The sequence below is a fragment of the Corvus cornix genome, chromosome 9 (assembly GCF_000738735.6).
Source record: "Corvus cornix cornix isolate S_Up_H32 chromosome 9, ASM73873v5, whole genome shotgun sequence".
Lineage (NCBI taxonomy): Eukaryota > Metazoa > Chordata > Aves > Passeriformes > Corvidae > Corvus > Corvus cornix.
In genome coordinates this window covers 10,470,826-10,491,941 of record NC_046339.1, presented here as the reverse complement: position 1 = coordinate 10,491,941, position 21,116 = coordinate 10,470,826, and the positions used below count along the sequence as shown (strand labels likewise).

At 44.6% G+C, this 21,116-nt stretch overlaps 1 protein-coding gene across 1 annotated transcript in view; it reads right to left on the bottom strand.

Annotated features, from left to right (window-relative positions):
* LOC104687932 (LIM domain containing preferred translocation partner in lipoma) overlaps positions 1 to 21,116 on the bottom strand; it is a 334,159-nt gene that overhangs the window by 179,144 nt on the left and 133,899 nt on the right. Inside the window, 1 exon segment of the mRNA XM_039556675.1 lies at positions 6,858 to 6,970. Coding sequence (XP_039412609.1) covers positions 6,858 to 6,970 — 113 coding nt within the window.

The window sequence follows — 21,116 nt, the reverse complement described above, 5'->3', positions numbered from 1 at the left end:
GAGAATTCCCACATCTTCATTATCTTTTTATTTTCCCTCTGTTTCAATAATTCTATGTCGGATACAATGAGGTATTTGCTTGGGTTTTGTCTCTCACTGCCCAAGCTCTGACGGAACAAAATTGCCTGCCTTCTCTGCAGGCTCTCCATGCCTCCATTATTACTTTCCACATTCATGTCTCTATTATCCATGGGTATAATCCAGGTTACAGATAACCTCTCTGCAGGTGGCAGCTGTGGCTGACTCCAGCATTTGCAGTGTGACAGTGTCCCACAGAGATGTGTCCACAGGACCAAGGAGATGTCCACCCGGGCTTGATCCTTGGGCACAGCACTGGGGGAGCACAGCCTTCTGTTGGACCCAAGCTGGCACATGTACTGTGTCTTAACCTGGGATGGATTTACCTTGATCAGCTCTGACCATCATAAGCAGCAACATTTCTAACCTTTCTGTTTCCTCTCACAACTTTTTTGAAGGTCCCATATCTTTATTTCACACGATTTGTACCACACTTTTGCTTTCTTCTGTTCCTTCACCTCATCACCTGCTGTATGGAAGATTATCAAAAGCTGCCCTGTTTCATCTCTGAAAGGATCTCCCAGCCTCAGCCACAGAGCTCTCCTCCCAAAGAAGGCACAAGTGTGCAGGTCCTGGCACATCCTGTGTGCTGGGTGACTGTATTAAACAATAACATAACAAATACATTAAATTACACAGTAATAAGCATGATGAAAATAATGAGCACAGTTAACTGTTTGGGTCCTTGCTTACTTTGTAGTCCTTGCTGAGAGGTTCAGCTATTAAAGGCTGTGCTGCATTTTAACATTGCCAAGATATTAATAGCCAGGCAGGGAGATGAATGGCAGGCTTGCACTGCACAATTAAAACTTTTCCAGTTTACCCTTTCAGTAAAATTTGTGGTTTATAATAAGCATCTTTGTCTATTCTGAAGAGAGTAAGGATTGGAAAGTTACATGGATGGGAACAGAGGTTCATTAAAGATTTAAAATAGAATGTGGTTTGGCATTGTAAAATAAACATGCATATAAGATGGGATGCACCAAGAGCTGCCTAAAGGAAGTGCTCAGTGTTCCTTTTCTCTTGTGATCCTGGATCTACTGGTCATGCTACCCACAAAAAAGGGATAAAAAAGCAGCAGGGATAAAATGTGCATGCTTTTCCCCAATAATGTGAAGGTCTGCTCTACGTTCCCACTCATGATTCATTCCTTGTACATGTATCTATAGGGTGTAAATATATAAATATATACACATATAAGAAATGCGTGCATTTTATCTCTCATGCATCCCAATATTAATCAACATATACAGATGTTATATGACTGATTTTTCTCACCCTGGATCCTAGAAATCCCGACTATAGAGCAAACACATATTATAGAGCAAACCTGTAGAGACCCAGTGAGCATTTAAACATTCAGAGAACATACATGGTATTTGTTTAAGTCTAACTTAGAGCACAGCATATTCCTGTTTCTCAAACACATGAGGAAGGCAGGAAGGAAACAGATGAAAAGTATTCCTGCAAAGCCAAGGTTTGAGTAAGAGGGTTAACATTACCAGGTAATTTATTTATACTGTTGGAAACAGCTTCAATTTAGATAAAAGGCAGATGCTTATCATGTGGATTTTAATAAATCAGGTTAAAAGTCACAGAAATCTGCAAAAGCTGGATCTTGAATGGCAAGCAATGCATACAGACTGTGGCTTTATTTACAGTTTTTGGGAGCTACTGGTCCCTCCTGGAGTCAGGCGGCTCCACCAGCAGTGAGAGCTGCCCTGTGGTACCAATATTCCTCACCAGCAAGCACCTACAGCCAGGCCAATAATCCTGATGATTAACAAAATCTAGCACTAGAGGGAGGCTGAACACATGTTCTGATCTCTGTGGCCTTTTCAGCTTCTCCAGACATTAAAAGACAGGTGATTTAAAGCAAACCCAGCACCAACAGGCAGAGCCCAGCCTCTGAACAGGATATGAGCTATTTAAGGCAGCAACCCCCCCTGGCAAAATTCATGCTCTTTCCTCCCTGGCTATTTGCCAAGATGTACACCCAAAATTAAGAAATAAATTTAAAAAATAAAAAACAAACAAAACCAACAATTCCTCTGTTCTGGCTGTTCCTTCAGCCGGTGAGTCAGCGCCCACAGAGGGACCGCCACCGCCGCTCGCGGGGAGCAGAGTCAGACAGCAAAACACCTGGCAGCCTCTTCCCTAACAAGGATGAGGCTCTTGCTTCTCGCAGCTATCAACACATTCCCACCTTCTCCCCGGCGTGAGCACTCAGGAGAAGTGAGACAGGTCTCCTCGGAACAGCCTCGCGGAGCAAGGCGCACACGCCTCCAGAATGCGCTTCAGCTTTTCTCCGTCCAAAATTCCTTGGCAATAGGAATTTGAGCCCTTTGGCTGATTTTCTGCACATCATAACAGGACGGTACGACCTGTGAGTTCAGCAGCTCTGAATGTGGGAACAGTTCCCTGCCCATGTAGCTGCAACCCTGCAGCCCCTCCGAGCATAGATGTTTATAACAAGAACTGGTATATTAAAATTCTTAATATTGCACTTTATGCAACTGTTCAAAGTTGGATTGTTTCTTCACTTTAACCACCAACGTAAAGCCACTTCTTCACATTCGCTTTGATACATCCCAAGTTCTTCCCACATTCTGGCATTGACGGTGTTTAGTCATTAATTGGCAGTTATTACAGTAATGAGGCCTGCTGAGTAGCAGGCAGAATTGCGATGGGATGCAGGAGATCTTGGTCTTATTTTTAGCCTGCTACTGGTCAGCCTGATGATCTAGGAAAAGCACTTTCCCTGCTCCAGCTTCCTTATCAGGAAGAGAGTGGTATTTCTTTTGTAAAGTGTTTTGTGGCCTGTCAATAGAAAACACACTGATAACAGCTGGGGCTTGCTGGGAAAGAGGTGCCATCCCAGCTCAACACAATCCTCTCCTTCCCATGCTGTGGTAGCGTCTCAGATCCCAAAAGAAAATCAGACCCATCTGCAGATGCAGCACGTGCAGGTAATTAGTAGAGATCTGTAAATGGACGTTTTCCCAAGGTGGCCCTTGACAAGATGGTGGCTGAGGGTCACATCTGCTTTGAGCCACCCAGGTCCTGGCCCAGCATGAAATGCTGGGCTCTGACCCTCTCCTTTAAAGAGAATTGGTCATTTCAAAGCCAGTAGCTTTGACTCCCGAGACAGCCTTCCCAAGGACACGGCATGGGGCAAGGACTGGCTTTTCACACAGCTGTGCAGTTCTCATCCCTGCACAGCCCTGCCTGGCAAGGAAGGAAGAAATTGCCAGAGCCATGAGTGAGGGTCCCTCTCTGAGAGCAAACAGGGTACTTGAGAGGTGGCTGATGAGAGTTTTTCACTTTTGCTTTCCCTGGCCTGGGCAGAATGCCTGTTTTGAAACTAGAAGGCAAAAGCATAATAAAAATCTGCCTCCCTCCCTCCCAGATCTATCTATTTCCTTTTGACAAACAGTGATTTCATTTTTCTTCCCATCCAGAATTTTTTTTTCTTTCTCTTTTAAACTGAGCCCAGGCCAACGTGGCAAAAGGCTCTTCGCTCATGTCCTTATTTGTCAAACACGCCATTGCCGCGCCCTCACCACCATTCTGGGAAGAAGTCCTCGCCTTCCCCAGCTGCAGCCAAAGGGGAACTTCCCAACACAACTCTTCCCCAGCCCAAACACACTCCTTTAAAAATAAATATTTCCTTTTCTTTCCTTTTTTCTCTAAAAAAAGGCATTCCAGTTAATAAGAAAAGAGTTTAAATTTCCTTCCCCCTTCCTCCCCACAGCCCTTCTGTGAATCCGAATATGACGGATCTAGATGGGAAAACAGAAATCACAAGAAAATGCCAGATCTATCACAAAGGTATTTCATGACCAGCCCTCCTCTAATTTCTGTCAGAGCATAAGTCAGATACTAAAGTACCTTTTTGGATCTGATCCTAAGTGGCCAGTTCCCCTGTCCAAATAGAGATCCAGAGATAAACAGCTCTATGAAAACTGGGTATTATTATTTTAACTGCTGCTTTTAAGCTACAACTTCAACTGTAATAAGCTGTGCAGCTTTCAGCCCTCTGGTAACAGTAACACACAAACTGGTAATAAACTAAACATTAATCGTGCTGTCTTCATCAACTTAACACCTAGTATAAAAAGCTGTACCTGGAGCCCCACAGCACACATATCTCATAACCTGTCATCAGCACTGTGCCATCCAGAGAGAAATTTCTGATGTAAAATGGCTGATTTGACAGAACGGATGAATTTCAAACTCTGGAGTAGATCTGGAAGTCTCTCACCAGGTCCTCGGGGCCCAAACACTCCAGACAGCAGCCTCAGGTCGGGTCAGCGCTCAGGAACTGGGTCTGCTGCTCCAGCACTTACATTTAGCAGTAGGGAAACTGAAGCATGGAAATTAAGCGGTCTGGCATTGGAGAGCAAAATCAGCCTCTTGGAGTCCAATACAACACATGTTCATGAGATCCTTGATTTCAGACAACCATGTCCTCCTCACAGCAGAAGGAACACAGTCACCATTAGTTCTGCCCCTTTAGCACAAGAATGTCTGCCCGGAGTTGTGAAAAATTACTGTGTTCGATGCACAAAGGCATTGAGCAGCTTTCTCCCAGCACCGCCTGCCCTTTTCCTCCTCTCTTGGGCTTTACAACTTGCTTCAGCATGACTTTTGCTGTTCCTGAAAGATAAGGAGGTGATCTTGCAACACAAACCCCTGCTGGCTCCTGTCTTTAGCCCTGACTTCTGTCTGCTCCTGATCTCCAACAGAAAATGGAAGGGAAAAGGAAGGGGAATAGTTGACCACAGAGCACAGATTAAAGGCAGGGAGCTGTGTTTGCTGCATAAGAGTATGTTTGGAGTGGTGACAGGCAGGACTGCTTGGGTACACCTGGTAGGCTCACCTTCCTCTGAGCAGGATCCCATGCAAAGGAATCCTGCTCTAGTCAAGCTCTTGCTAAAACCCAACACTGAACACAGCTCCAGCCCCATTTTCCCAAAGCCAGAGAGAAAGGGTGTGACAAATAGCAATTCCATGAGCTCAGAGGGAAGAGTTGTCCTGCTGAGTGGTTCTACCAAGGGGCACATCCCAGTGACAGCCTTGAGTGGCTCAGGGACACTTTTGAAGCCATAGGAGGAGCGAGCTCCTTTCAATAAAAATGCAAGGTCCCCTCCTTGGGTGACCTGGGAAGGGGGAAGCCTGACCCTGAGGAATCCTGTGAGGCACCACGAGCCCTTCCTGCTACCCAGGCTCCTGTGCAGGCATCATGCAGGCAGTGCCCTGCCTCTGCCAGGAGCCTGCTGCTCCACGGCTTCCCAGGGCGCTCTGGAAGCTCCCCTGCTCCCACGGGGGCCACTCTTCTCACAGAGATAAAAGACAGAACAACACTTGCTGGGGAATTACTTCATCCCCCCAAGGCTGGGAAAAGCCATGCTCTGCACTTGGCAATGTCCCTGACGGCTGCAGCCTTTCCTGGCAAGGGAGAACACAATCCCCCTTAACCCCTTCCTGCTCAAAGGCTGCTCCAACACTGAGCCCATTTCAGGAAAGGCTGATGCTTTGCCATATCATCTGAACATCTCACCACAGGCAAGAGACCCCAGTAAGCCCGTGAGGGAGGGGAATGTTTTGTTTTTACCAAGGCACAAAGTAGATGAATTGACTCCACAGCTGGTGAGAGGGTCAGGAACTAAGTCAGGTCCTTTGAATCCTGTTTAATGCCTGCCTGCTGGCCTATTCTCATGTTCAAATCCACCAAGGGATACAGGACTGCCACAATCTTTCAGGGCCATCGAGGTCAGCCCCATGTCTATGGATATGTGGTTACACAACTCTCAACAGCCTCAAAACTAGACCATGCTCTCTTTGCTCTCACTACTTCTCACAGAAGGCTCTTCCAGAACTTCAGAGCCTTCAGTGCTTAGAAAATTTCTAAACACCAGCATGAAGGTACTTCTGGCAAGCTCAGCCTCTCCTGTTCCCGCACCAACACCCACACAGAGCTGAAATACGGGCTTATTCCCCAGGTGTATTTCAAATTTGCAACCAGACTCATCCTCAGCCTTCCTTTTGCTCAGCTAACAAGACAAATGCTTCTGGTCTCCACTGGGAAGATCAGCTTCTCACTCCTTGATCACATTGACTGCCTTGTCCCTGAAGTCTGAATGCATCTCTCCAGAATGTGCCTGAGCAAACACAAACCTGGCACTCCAGGCAAACCTGCAATACCTGCACAAAAGTGTTCATATCTTTCAAAGGTGTTCAGGGTCTGTCCATACCCACTTTGGACATGTCATCATCACCTGATGCATCTTCAGTTGCGTTTTCATCCAGATGGCAAATCTAGAACACCCAAGCCAGCAAAAACAGGGTGAAAAGAGTCTCAATTACATCACTGGAGCCTAGGCCAGGGCTTATTTGCTTCACTTAATTTTAGGCATCTAAACAAAACACTTTTAGGATCAGATTACTGCCCTAAAGTCTCTCCACAGTCCATGGAAGGAGAGGGCCATTCCAGAAAACAATTCATTCTGGGAAGGTTTCACTCCCATCCGCCATCACAAGGACATAAAGCAATTAGTCTTCTAATTCAAGCCGGATGGGAAAAATCCTTTAATAGCCCAGCAAGTTTTGAATGGAAATATTCCCTGCTTGGGAAACACAGCTTGCTAAAGCTGACTTAGTTATTCCTGACACATGATTTTTAACCAGAACTTTGCCACCTCATTTTATTATCATTCATTCATTTCACCAGTTTCTGGATCGGTTCTGCATGAATGACAAAATTCTTATCTTCTTACCTGCACATTGTAAGTAACATCATCCAGAGGGGGTGGGGGGGGGAAGGCACCTTGTGGTGATGTGATGTTCCCAAGGTCATCCACAGGAGGGGGCGGGGGAGGAAGAAAGTCCCCTAGGAGAGAGAATGGGAGAATTTAGACTCAGCAGCATTTCCCCACATCATGACATGGATGATCAGGATGAACCTTGCAGCTCGGCCCATCGGTTTTGTGGCACAGGACACAACACATTATTTAACCATTAAATGCTCAGCTTCACCCCTCGCTGCTTCAGGAAATGGCTACACAGCTCAGGGGTGCTCAGACTCCACAGCAAAAGGTGATGTGCCACAAAGCCTGAAGGCACCAACAAGCAGCTCCACAGATCCAAGTCACATCTCCAACCTGCCACAGGCAACCACAAAACTTGCACTAATGAACATCCCGTGTCTATACTTAGCAATGGATCCTTTCCAATTCATTTCCCTCATGTGCTAAACTATGCCAGCTTTTCTTGATCCCTATAAAGACAGCATCAGGTGCTGTCCAAAAGCAGGGATTCCCTCCTGTAGAAGACACACAGAGGCCTGGAGCTGGAGCCCAGAATCTAGACCAGCCCATCTCCTGCATCCCTGCTGCTGGCAGGCAGCCACACTCTTTGCATCTCCCTCTTCCTATAGGGACTTTATAGCTTCATGTAAAGAACTGCTGGGAAGATCACAGGCTCCTCTCAGTGACAACAGCCACGTGATGGGTCAGGTGCACAAGAATCCACCTCTCGTAACTCAGGATATTTAAAAGGGGGCTGATGTACAAAATTTCTAGAATTCAATTTGCTCATGTTAATCTTCCAGAAGTGCTGATGGGAAGACAAAGCAGCATACACTGGCTGTGAAGGCATCCAGCTTAGCATAGAGTTGGGAGGTGGGAGAAGAGAGTTCTCTTTGAGAATTTCATGGGATGTGGGACCACAAAGGAGAAACAAAACGAGGACAGAGCAGCACAGGCTGCAGGCAGCAGGACACCAGGCTCTGAAAGCACCTCCTAATGGTGGAAAAAGAGCATTTGCCATTAGCTCTGGATTTGTCTCCAGGGGAGGCAGCTGCCTGCAATTTGGACCACTTTGGTATGTTTTTATTTCTTCTTATGAAGACTGATGCTGCAAGTAGAGCTGTTTGCTGTTGGCTCTCGTGTGTGCAGCATCTGGGATGGAAGGTTTCAGATCAACAAAAGTGTGATATTTCACATATTTAGGAACTGTTGCATTTGGAAGGAGATATGAGCTCCCTACTTGACCCTCCAGATCTCCATGCAGCATCACACTGGGTTCAGGCTAGGGGCCCTCAGCACCATCCCTAAATGCCAAGGAGCAGGCTCCAAACCGCACAGGAAGGTGCTGAGCCAAACCCCTGTGACCTGCAGCCCTCTGGGCCACCTGTGCCCAGTTCAGAGCCCCAGGCTCAGCCCAGACCAGGCCCAGGCCCAGGCACCAGCTGGGCAGCACTGCCAGCACAGTACCTTCATGCTCTCTGCCCGGGAAGCAGATGGGTCTGCAGCTCTGGAAAGTTTTTCTCTTCTATTTCGAATCACTCTCTGAAAGACACAAACTTCCCCTAGGACTTTCAGAGATGTTGTTTCCCAGGAAAGTAATTTCTTCCCATTTTCCTCAAAGTGAGCATGGATGGGACCCAAAAAACCCCTTCTGAATCCATAAGAAAGTATCATCCTAAATACAGATACTCAAAGACAGTTCAAAAACAACACATTGAAAACTAATTTAAGACAATCATGTTGCTCCAATACATAAAATCCCATGAAACCCACTGGCTCATGTTATTACAGAGTTCAGGATTGATTTTTTAAAAAATTATGTCCAATAATATCTGCAGTATCCTTCTCTTTGCTCTATAATTAATCCAATCTTTTATTTCAAATCATGTGAAACACAATACAAAATAAAAAGAAAAGTAGAAAGATTTTTAAATTAATATCTAAGGGTTTAGTTCTAAAAAATGCTGGGATGTTTGAGTCCTTCAGAAACTTTTCTCCTTTGCTCTGAAAATGACCCTCCAACCAGCCAACATGATTTTGCAAACAAATTCAACTCCAGCAGACACAGACTTCTCAAGATTGTGCTTAAGATGATGTTTCTCCAGTTAGTCCTGGCTCCAATGCCAAAGACTGATCTCCCTGCACAGCACATTAGTCAGACACTCTTGCTTTATTACAACCCTTCAAAACACCTATGGAAAGTTGAGGTAGAGAATGTGCTGGAGGGGATGAGACAGGGAAAGGGGCAGGTTTTCTGCATAAACAGAAGTCTGGATCTAACAATGACCGTTAAAACAAACATAAACCAAATACCATTTTTGCCCTTTTGGAAGACCCATTCCTCCTGAAAGAAAAAAAACATTGGCAAGATTTTTCAGAAAAGAAGCAAAGGACAGAAAAAGAGTTCTCTCCTAGAGTTTGGAAGAGAACACTTCTTTCCAGTAGGAGACAGCTGGCTCTACCACATCCCAGCCCAGCTTTGCTGACTCCATCCTGTGTTAGATAAGCTGTTGGCTCCACTCTCCTCATAAGTTGGAAGGTTTTTAGACTGGGAAGCACAGAGCAGATGCCTGATGAACTGGGGGAACCTTGCAGATGTCTGGCCTTTTCCTGGTCCTCTGCGAACAGATGGACCTTTCTCCTTCACAGCTTTAGTTATTTATTCTGCCACTGTGCTTTCCTCTTTCCCACACACAGCCACAGGACCCGATGCTGTTCCCACTGCACTCGCGGGAGAGAATTCCCTTGGATGCAGAAGGGAAAGCTGTCACTGCATTATTATTATTGGCATTGCTGGAAGCCTCCCTCCGGCAGGCAGGGAAGCACGCAAAGACTAAAATCCATGTCCTGAGCAGCATATGACTCTAGATGACGTGGCGAAGAAACAGGTCTACATTTGAGGGAGCAAAAGAGGAAAAGGCCCCGAAAGCCAGCCTACACTCTCTTTAAGCACAGTGTCCCTACAATGCACCTTGGGGACCTCCTCTCACCCCCGGAGCTTTGCAAGTCAGATTTCACTTTCTTAGAGCTGGGCAAGCCGTGGGAGGAGGCAGGAAAGTCCATGTCCAGGCAGAGCGTATCACTGCCACCCACTGCTGACCACCTTCAGCATCACAGAGCGAGGTGGGAGCCATCTGGGGAAGGGACCGTCCCTGGTCTGCATGGATGCACCGGCAGCCACAGCAGAATGGAGCTCTGGGGTGACCAGTTAACCATGGGCTGGTGGAGAACACATCCCACCCTGAGCACTCACCCTCTCCTGACTGATTTAAGCAGATTGTCCCTCTGTGAATGAGGGATAAGACAGGCAAAAGGCTCATTAGTATTGATTACTGTTCAGCACCAAGACCAGCATCTTGGTTGACTTTCACCTGACATCAACCTGAACACTTGGATGTACTTCAGGTTATGGGAGGGACTGCAATGAGTTCTGTCAACAGAGAGACATCAAGGCACCTCTAGAAAGCAATCTGTACTTCTAGGCAGGTGAAGAGACTTGCCTTCCAATGGCAAGTCTCCCCATGGAGGCAGCCTGGGCCAGGCATGTTTGGAGGTAGGAAATCACACCATGACACAGCCTGACTTCAGCTCTTACAATGAGAAATCTCTACCCGTTACCATATATTTGAGAAGAGAAAACAAACACTCCTTGTTGCACCATTCCCTCTTCGTACAGCTGTGAAGACCGTGAGTCAACCTACGAAGGGGCTGTGCAGTGAGACACATCCCAGCTCGGTTATTTCAGATACGGCAGCGCAGCGTCCCGTGAAACCACAGCTCTGAGCTCTTCCCTCAGCACCCGTGCGGCTCCTGCGCCGCAGCATCACCCGCTGCAGCCACCAGACACAGGACTGCCAGCCTGGTAATGGCCCACCCCAATCAATAGAACACTTGGATACTGTAAATACAGATAATTAGGCAGAAACTAGGTGAGTCCATCATGGTTATGTTAGGAAGCAATAGCAGAGCCATAAGCAGAAGTGATGCCTCCCAGGCCCCAGCCTGGCTTCTGGCTTTGATCGAATCTGTGCCATTGCAGATGTACTTGCAAGGTTTTACCCCTCTCTGCCCCAAAATTCCCCCTCTTACACTTTCCAAGGAGCTTTAAACATTTCATTATTCCACTTTCAAGCATACAAATATAAAATTGTTCAAAGCCCTAATATACACCTACATCAGCCCAAACCTGTCAGGCTGAATAGAAACTCATAAAATTTTTGCCGCTGGCTGCCTGATGCCTTCTGGGTACAAGTAGGAGCTGAGAAAAACATCCTGTCTCATGCACCAAACACCGTTCTCACTTACAGTCTAACCTTTAAAATTTTAAGTGCACTTCATTTTTTGCTCGATCAGGCTCATGTCTCAAGTCTTTGTTTTCAGGAGATATATCTGCCAGCCAACAAATGAATTGTAGCACAGTAATCACCTCCCCCCTTGACAGACACAGCTGTTTAGACATGAAGATTTGCAGCTTTGAAACTTCTAGTCTTGAAGGTCTCATATGTTCAGTAAAAGAGACTCTTTGGGAGAAAAACACAGAGAAACACAAAAAAGCAAAACACCCTATTTTTCACTGAAACAATAAGTTAACGAAACCTATTAAACAAAAAAACTGGGCTTACACTGGTCTTCCCAGATCTCTAGCTAACATCTGAGGACTGTATGTCAGAGGCTGATTTCAATTTTCTCCTTCCAAGCAAAAATAACCCTGATTGTCATCTCAATAATTTCTGATTCTGAAGCTGGTTCAGAATCAGTTTGAATCACCTGAGAAACACACTTCAGCCCTGACTCAGAGACCAGACTAAGGATAGTGATGGAACAAATCCCCACTGCTGTGTTTCCATTCTGATCCAGACAGACTCCATTTGGCAAAGTACTGAGCAGATAGAGGCACTTCTCAGTCAAGTATTTACCTTCTACTGCAGAAAGTCAAAGCTTTCTACATTGAAACAATTAAGATTTACACCTAAACCCTAATTCATTGAGCAGTAGGCTAAAATCCTGTTGATTGAGGCTACCATGAACCTGTATTCCACAGTGACCATCGCAGAAGCCTGCAGAATATCACAGTATCACTACAGTGGTCTGGGAAACTTCCTACTGCAAAGTGACACTACAGGATTTTTACAGAAAACTTCAGCTAGATGTGACCTGCTGCCTCCTAGGTGTGAACATACATCTTACTAAGTGTCCCAAAGTCAACATTTTCCTGTAGCATCTGTACTTAGCCAAGGAAAGCACACAATTAAAATCATGTTTTGGCCACAACCATGTTGTGAGGAGCCACTGACACCACGTCAGTGCAGGGGAAACTGTTGCATGATGACACACCAGCTCCACAATCCACCTAAATATACCACATTGGCCTGTGATTCCTAAAATAAAGCAGCTCCAACAACCCAAAGTACCGTTTAATTTACCACTCTTACCAATCACTAATCCTACCATTTGAACTACTTGTGCTAATCAGCTACTGTATTAATAAGCATGAGGAAGAAAAAAAAAACCCCACACTGGCTAATTTCATCCTCAGCATTTAAAAAGGAATACTGAGTCTGTCAGGTAGTCGCACTCAAAATTTACTTCACCACCTGCTAGCTGAAATATTGCTTTTATGGATTTATATTGTATTAAAAGGTCACTGGCTGTTTAAGTCTTAAACAGTTTTAATCATTCTAAAAGTCTCTTAACAGTAAGAAAAGGAAGCTCAGAACAAACAGCAGCAGGGATTCTAATTAAAAGGGCCAATTCATCTAATTTTATTTGGGGTTAATTATTCAGGATTCACTCTCCGATGTGTAAGGAATAGCAATTAGTAATTTTAGTGATTTGAGGAACATTGGAGGTGTAATCAGTTAAAATGAGTGAGTGTTTACAACACAAGATGTTGAATTAGTTTCTCCCAGCTGGAGAACAGGAACATTAGTCCCCTACAGTTCAGGACTATGAATCGCAGTCCTGCTTAAAATATTCTCTTCAAATTAAAAAAAAAAAAAACAACCCACCACACGCCAACAATCATCTGGTAATTTTGTTTACTACATGGGAAGTCAATAGGAAACGTGTACCATGGTAGCATATGCATCCTCACCTCCACCTTCACCCTGCCCTCCAACTACTTAAACCCCTGGGATTCACTGGAAACAATTCCCAGCGATTTTCCTATCTGCACAACTCCAGTCAGACTACCACCCTCTTGCCACACTGCCTTTCACCACAACTGGCTGAGATAATGGAAGAAGCAGCCTGTGAAACTTTGAAATGTTAATTAACCTCCGTGGTTAAACATACAGAGGAAAAATGACCGTGCGATTAACTTAAAACCTCTAGGTACAATTCCGCCTGCAACTGCAAATCCAAAATAGCTCTGCTGGAATCACTCTGGACTTCTTCCAGTGTTACTAGAGCCAGAATAAGGTACTAAAGCTTTCAGGAGAAGTAGATGAGACTCTGGTGGGGACGAAGGGGCCACGTGGGAAAGTGCCAGCACTGGCTGCTTTGACGTTTGGGTCTGAGCTGAGGCAGCAGCTCAAAAGCCATTTTTTACCCCCTCTCAAGAGGTAGGTGGCTTTTACCACCCTTCAGGCATAGCCAGTGGGACTAGAGCTGGACCCCTTGCAAGTTTGTGCCCACAAGTTTGTGGCTGTTAAAAGGAGTGGCACTGGCACACCACGCCGGGCTCACTGCAAGTGACACAGCTTTTAATGAGCAACTTAATTTAGTACAAACAGATACTGTCTTTAGTGTCCTGTACACAGACCTTTCACTCCAGCTCTGGTCACCAGCACGGGAAATCCCCTCCACCCCGGCGTTCACGTCAGAACTCACTGACCTCCTTCTCAAAACACCCCAAAGGCAGTAATTAGCACAAGGGTAGGAAACAAGGGTTCAGTTCCTCAAATTATGCAAAATCTCAGCTGCTTCATCACAGTGGATGCCCCTCATTGTGAAAACAATGGGTTTTTTGATGAGACTGCGTTTCCATTCAGCTGGCAGCTGTAGACACCAAGTGCCATCCTTCCTAGCAAATCGAAGCCAATGCTCCTGCAGCCCCAGTGGTGGCAGGGAGGCAGGGACAGGCAGGTACAACCCGCTGCTGGATTGTCCTCCCACATGCACATCAGCTGAGCTCCTACACATCAGGCTTACAACACACAAAGCCATTGACAGAAGGCTTCATTTTGATCCTTAGCTTATTTTTCCATATAACTATGGGGCAGAGCACTCCATCTAATGCCCCACACCAACCTCTCTGCCATAGACATGACTTACAGAAAATACAACAGTCCTTTACTAAAGCTTAGTGAAGGACTAAAGTTGAACTGATGCAACAAACAGTCCATGGAACTCTGAAACTTCAATAAAAATCTGTGCCAAAATAGAAGGCGGAAGAAGAACCATAAGATTTAAGAAAAAAGCTCTAAGCATTCTTCCCTGTCATAGACTTCTTTTAGGACGTTGGGGATGTCACTTAACCCCACTATGCCTCTGTCCACCAGCACAAAAAGCTTTCCTTTGCCTTCTCTCCAGTGTTTGTAGAAGTGAGCATAAAGTTCATTTTACTTGTGCAGCAATTAGTACAATGAGATCTCACTTTCAGCTGCAGCTGGTCAGATCCAAGACTGGGAACAAAAGTAGTTCTGAATGATTTTTTTAAAAAATGACAGAAACCAGCCTGCTAAGAGGGAGACACTTCCACACAAGCAAGTGAAAATCAGGGCATCCAAGTCAGAAGATCAAACCCTGTCCTGGAGAGGAAATGGGCTGCATTCCCAGGTACCATCCTTCTCCTCTGAGAAGGGTCCATGAAACAACTCAATGAGGGAAACATCGCCTCACTCAGAACAAAACTGGAACAGGTTATCTATTTGTTTATTAGATTATGGTGCTGAACTCATTTGTTCATTGCCAAAAGCTTCTGACAAGAGTTGACATATGCATTAATTTACCAAAGAGGGCTGTTGTGAAGGAGTTGAAAAAAATGAGCTACGCCACTGGATTAGGACCTCATTTTCCCTGGCTGCTGTTGCAAAGCACAGTGATAGTGAGCCTGTTTATTTGGTCAGCCTTCTCCCCTGAGGCAGCAGACAGGGAAGATGGGGACCATGTCCTTTGGACACAACCTGTCTTATCTTCAACCAAACCTTCTCTGTCCCTAGTGATGAAACATAAAACACTACACAGATCACAAAAAAAACCATCTCTCAGAGCTCTTCACTGCCAAGGGACTTCCTCAAGTTTTAGAACCTGCAGCCAACAGTTTGAAGCAACGTTGGATTTATCTTTGCCTATGCCTGTTTGTGTATTGTTTTCCCATTTTGGGGGTGAGTTGCAATCTGAGCAATCAGAGGAAACCCATGAGCTGCAGCCTTGGCTTGAACCTCAGAGTCAGCAGTTGCCTGTGCTGCAGAACATCTGGAAGTGCTGGATCCAATCTCTTTGCCCAGCATGCAAAGGAGAGGGACAACAAAACCCACTGCCAAAAGCAGACCACCGCTGGAGGAGGGGGTCAACCTTCAACTCTCTTCGCTGAGTCTTCTGCTCCTGGATTGAGAGACCAGAGCAAAATCACCAAGTGGGAAATGCAAGTGCAGTGCTCAGATGAGCTGATCAAACAAATCCCCATGGACTGGTTTTCAAACTAGGTCATTCAGTTCCTCCCATCCTCTTTGCCACCCCTCCCTTCTCACACTTACAAACATCCAAACTTGGAAGATGAAAGCAAAATGTGTCTTCATCAGACGTATCTCAGTTCACTGTTTACACCAACACAAACAGCACTGCTTTCTTCCTTCCACTGCAGTTAAGTCAGTGCTACTGGGGAGCAGAAAAGCATCTAGATTTTCTTTCTGCTAGGAAATTAATTGCCTTCTAAGTCACCGGTGTAACAATTAAATAGAAAGTTACATCCTTAATCCCTGAAGATAATTTATGATAAAATGCAATGTTGGATACATAGAATTCACCTCTATCGTGTTTTTTTCAAAATAAATAGCTGATGTCCCATATCCAAATTTTAGTGGTGGACTTGGCAGTGTTAGATTAATGACTGGACTCAATGACCTTAAAGATCTTTTCCAACCTAAACAATTCTATGATTCTACCTCCACATATAAATGTATATAAATATATATTTATATTGAGTGGTGGTGGTTTGGCTCCTTTTGCTGGTACCTACTAGGAATGTCCCATGTGATCTGGCTAGAACACAGAACAAAAACAGAATTAAAATGAAAAGAAAATAAAGAAGGAGGGTTGTATCTTTCCCTGGGTAGGAGGTGCTACCTGGAGGTACTCTACATCCTCTCTACAGTACTTCTTGCTAACAGAGAAAGTAAAGAAGAAAAACAAATGATGCAGGCTTTCTCTTCTTTGAGATGAATTGTACCCTAAAACACTGATTCACAAGCTTTCTGTACCAAAGGCCATTTTTTCCAACACACCAAAGTTACTATACACATTTATATGCGCAGTTATTGCCACATTTTGAGCAGAAGTGCTTTAAAATTTACACTTTTGCATAATTCAACAAAGTAACTCGTTAGGAAAGAACACGCTAAACTGACTTTTTAGACAAGTAACTACATGTATTTTTCCATATTCCACAAAATCTCCTACCAAGAACCACCCCATTCTTCTTAGTGGTCAGAGCACTGCAGTAGGGAAAACGAGAGAGAAAGCATTTCCAACCAGGATCACCTTAAAGTGGGCAAGGAAGAGGTGAGTAATAGAGGTATAAAAAGGACTTCCCAAGGATGAGAATCGTATTCCCATTCAGGACACTGGTGATAATAGAATTCACTCCCTCAAGTGACCCAGGCAGACTTCCTATCCTCAGAATACAAGCAGGGATAAACGGTGGCAGCATGGTACTTGTGCTGGTTTTTGGGGAAATGTGGCTCCCACCTTGCACCCCCAGCAGGAATGGCCATGACATTTAGTTACCCAAGCACACACTTTAATCCTCTGACCATTCTGAGAAAGCAGTCAGTCAAACCAGCAGTTTTACTGTAACTGTGCTCAGCATATGGTGCCTCCCTTCCAGAGAAAAAGTATTAGGGTCTGGCACTAGCCCAGAGCAACTGACAGGGTGCCCTTGCCATAAAACACACCACACCAAAAGCAGGGTCAACTATTTGTTGTAGAGGAACCTGGGTGAGATTGCTTCCAGACTGAATTAAAACTTTTCTATTTAACCGACAGAAAACAAATTACTGAAATATTTGTGGATGTTGTTAAAAGGAATAATGCGGAAGAAAATTAAAATCCTCTGCTGAGATTGTGGTTTTGTTTGAAAAGCCAGAGATTTTATTCTTAAAATAAAGTGTTGTGGAAAAAAATGGTAACAAATTGTAGTAACATATTGCTCCAGTTTCTAGGATGGACTTTGGAAATCTCCAGTCTGAGATTCAGTTTTCCCTCAGAACTGCTATTTTGACAATTTTAGTTAAAGAAAAAATTGAATTAAGCTAGGTGGGGAACCTCTCTTGATTTTCTATTGTTCTAACTTCTTTTCCAGCTTTACTGCAGGAGAGTGAAAATCTATCCTTTTCAGATTAATGATTGATCTTCATTCTAAATCCCCACTCCAATATTAATAACCTCTCAGAAAACAATTAAAATGGATATATTGTTTGAGTGTGTGCTCAGGGAGGAAGAGAAGAAGATAAATCTTCTCTGATGACAAAAGCCTCTGTCATAGTTGGAGGGTTGCTGATGCCTGTGGTGATGGACAATGGTTACCCACTGTCAAATACACATCTCCTCGTGCTGCCACAAGCACGTGCCTGGAGCAGTGAAGGGGAAGGAGAGAGTGCTTAGCAGCATAGCAGAAGAGGTGATGGTCCATCTCACCACCTAACAAGAACTCCTTCATCAGTGAGCTGGAAAGAGTAGGCCTTTTCCTCCCTCAGACAGAAGATGATGGAGGAAGAATGACTTCCAAGTTGACATTATCAGCAAGTGCGAACAGCCAGAGAGACACGAGGCAGGTTCATTGCTTGGAAATTATTTTAATGCACAGAAATGCCTGGTGTACTGAGGCTTTATGATGAATCATGAAGCCTGTGTCATTTGGAGTCACTTACCAGCTCTGAGAATTTTCTAGCCAACGTCTCTACCTTCTTCACGAATCACAGCAAAGACAGAAGCGTCTCCCCCACGACCTAAGCGGTGCCCTGGAGCTGAGGACTGCAACTACTCAGTTGCCTTTTTCCAGTCCCAAGGCAAGCAACGGGAAGGTCGTGGTGCTGCTTGCCAGTGTGGTATTTTTACAGCATAACAAGGGGAAAGCACATTCTCTGCCCTGGCAAGGGTGCACACAGAGATATTTAAGGAGTTTTCTTAGAGAATGGTCAGAGAGCTGGGAACACCTTTCCTGTGAAGACAGGCTTAATTGTTCAGCGTGGAGAGGAGAAGGCTCCAGGGAGGGCTCAGAACACCTTGCAGTACAAAAGGGGGCCTACAGGAAATCTGGGGAGGGACTTTTCATAAGGGCATGTAGTGGTTGCACAAGGGGGAAAGGCTTTAAACTGAGAGTATGTTTATATTCAATAGATGGAAGAAATTCTTTACTATGAGGATGGTGAGGCACTGGCACAACTTGCCTAGAGAGGTTTTAGACTCCCCATCCCTGCAAGTGTTCCAGGACAGGTTGGATGGGGCTTTGAGCAACCTGGTCTAGTGAAAGATGTCCCTGCTTATAGCAGAGGAGGTGGAATGAGATGATCTTTAAGGTCCCTTCCAACCCAAACCATTTGATGATTCTGTGATATGGTTCTATGACCATCTTCAGCATAACGAGACAAACTTGAATCATGGCCCAAGTGTTCTCCTAGAGAAGAGCAGAAACACCTTCCTTTGGTTGTTACATGAAACCAAACAGAAGCAGGTTTTGAAAACTCACACTGCAATTTTGTAATGCATGACTTGCTGCATGCAGTCATCCAAGGTGACTGCTTTATGCAAAAGCAAAGCTCATTCCTAGAGGATTTAAACAATGACAGTCAGATTTCCCTGATGAAAGACACACAAGTGAGTAACAATCTTATTTAAAGAGAAAACATGGTATTTTTGGGCACCTGGGCTGTCAAGAAAACAAGAAGCAATTGAGAATGCATCTGAGAATGTTCTGAAATTGGCTACTATTTATATTTCTATACAAAGGACAAATTTTAGATTTAAAAATACAGGCAGAACCTGTATTTAAAATCCAGTAACACATCTAGGCAAAACCTAAATGTGGATGTTGATGATCTTTTAAAGAACAGGATTCTCTACTTTCACAAGACTGTGAGATTTACTCCATATCTTTATCAGGCAACATATATCACATCATGTCACGGTGATTAGCATCTTGATTGATTAAAATCTTTAATTCCATTGGATTTAAAAGGCTAATTTGAGAGAGACTCATACAAAAGACCAAGGCTGGAGCTGATCACAAGCACAGAATGGGACACTGTGACAGCAGCACTGATATCTGCTCCCCTCATTCTTCAAAATGTTGCAGCTAAAATCATCTAGCCAACAGAGGTAAACAAAGGTGTGTGTCAGGTCAGCCAGCAAAACCTTTCAAGGCTCCACAGTCATCATGAGAAAGCAAATAAAACCTACTTTGGCTCTTGTTTACTATATATTTAACATTTGCAAGAGAAAAATCAGATGACTGCTTAAAGCTTGGGATGATGCACGCCATATTCAAGCTACTCTTGAGCTTGAAATGTTTAATGTTTTATGTGGTTTGGAAATGGTTTAAATTCCCTGATGAATTTTTCATGCCCATACACAATTTAGCCTTTATCAAAAAAAAAAAAAAAATCCCCTTCAATTATGTGCTCTGCAGAAATTCTTCAAGGATTCTAGACACTTTTTCCCCCCCTTTTTTTTTTTGTGTACTGTTTTCAGTTTGCTAAGGTCTGTATAAAATTGGATATGCCTATTGAAGTTATCTGCACTTCACCCTTTGTGCTACTCACAGAAAATCAACTGCTTTCTTCCCCTCTCTGTCTCCATGACTTTATCTTAACTGTGGAGAACGGGAAGAGACAAGAGCACTGGGGTGAGGCTAAAAAGTTGCAAACCTTTGGATGGACCCAGGTTTTTGCCATGATGCACCATGAGGAGCTGTAACTCGGCAGCAGCTGTGGAGCAAAGCCAGGAAAGGGGCATCCTCTGGGCAGCAGAGCTGGCAGCAGGCACGTCACTCCCAGCACAGGAGATGCAGCAGGAAAACAAGCCTAATTAGAGCACTGCCATGTGCCAGCTATTCTTGGAGGCAGAACAGCCCCTCAGGAGCTGCTGCAGGACAGCAAAGCGAGGACAGCCCTCAGACCACTCCAGCCCACGTCAGAGGCATCCCCAGGAACACAGAGCCATCCTCCCCTGCTCTGTCCTGCAGCCCAGGCTGAAGATACTGAACTGCTGCTGCTTTTGTCTCTGAACACCTTTGTTATGCTGAGCACAAATCCCCTAAGGTTCTGGGAATATTAACATAAGCCACCCACAAATATTATTTTAAAGAAGTGATTCCCAGGGTCCTCCTATTTTTGGAGAAGCATCTTAAAAAAGCTTCCCTAATATACTGGAACAGGCCCCATATTATCTCTTCATGAAAGGAATCCAACTTCTACGCTTCTAAATTCACTGCTAAGCAGTTCAGACTTCCTTTTATATTGTAAGATTTCCTTCCCATAAGACGTAAGATATATTGCCTCAAGGGAAAAACAGCTTTATGAAGAGGAAGCTACGTGCGCCAGAATTGTTCTCTTCCATTATCTGCAGCATCCTTTCTCCCTCCCATTGTTTTAATAAAGTTGGTCACCAGAAGAACCTGCAGCAAAAATGCCAATACCCTCAGCAGAGTATCTACCTGCCAAGAGCCCCAAAGCACATCTGCTGTTCTGCAGCCTTCTTGATGCTCAGAAAACCTGTTTTCTATGCATGCCACATATGCAGTGCTGATAGAAATGTGACTTTGCTAACAGACTTACTTTTGGCTGCTCCCACCAGAAAAACGTTTGAGGAATGGTTGGCTCACCAGTAATCTCCCACCTACATGTATTTTTGTAGCATTTCATTGAATAGAAGGATGAAAAGGAAAAAAAACCCAAACAAACAAACAAAAACAGAGAGAGAGGAAACATATTCAGTGGCAATTAGCATTACAGGGAAGAAGAAATTTTTAAAAAAATTAAAAATCCGCTGTCTGACGTTCCTACATGTGAT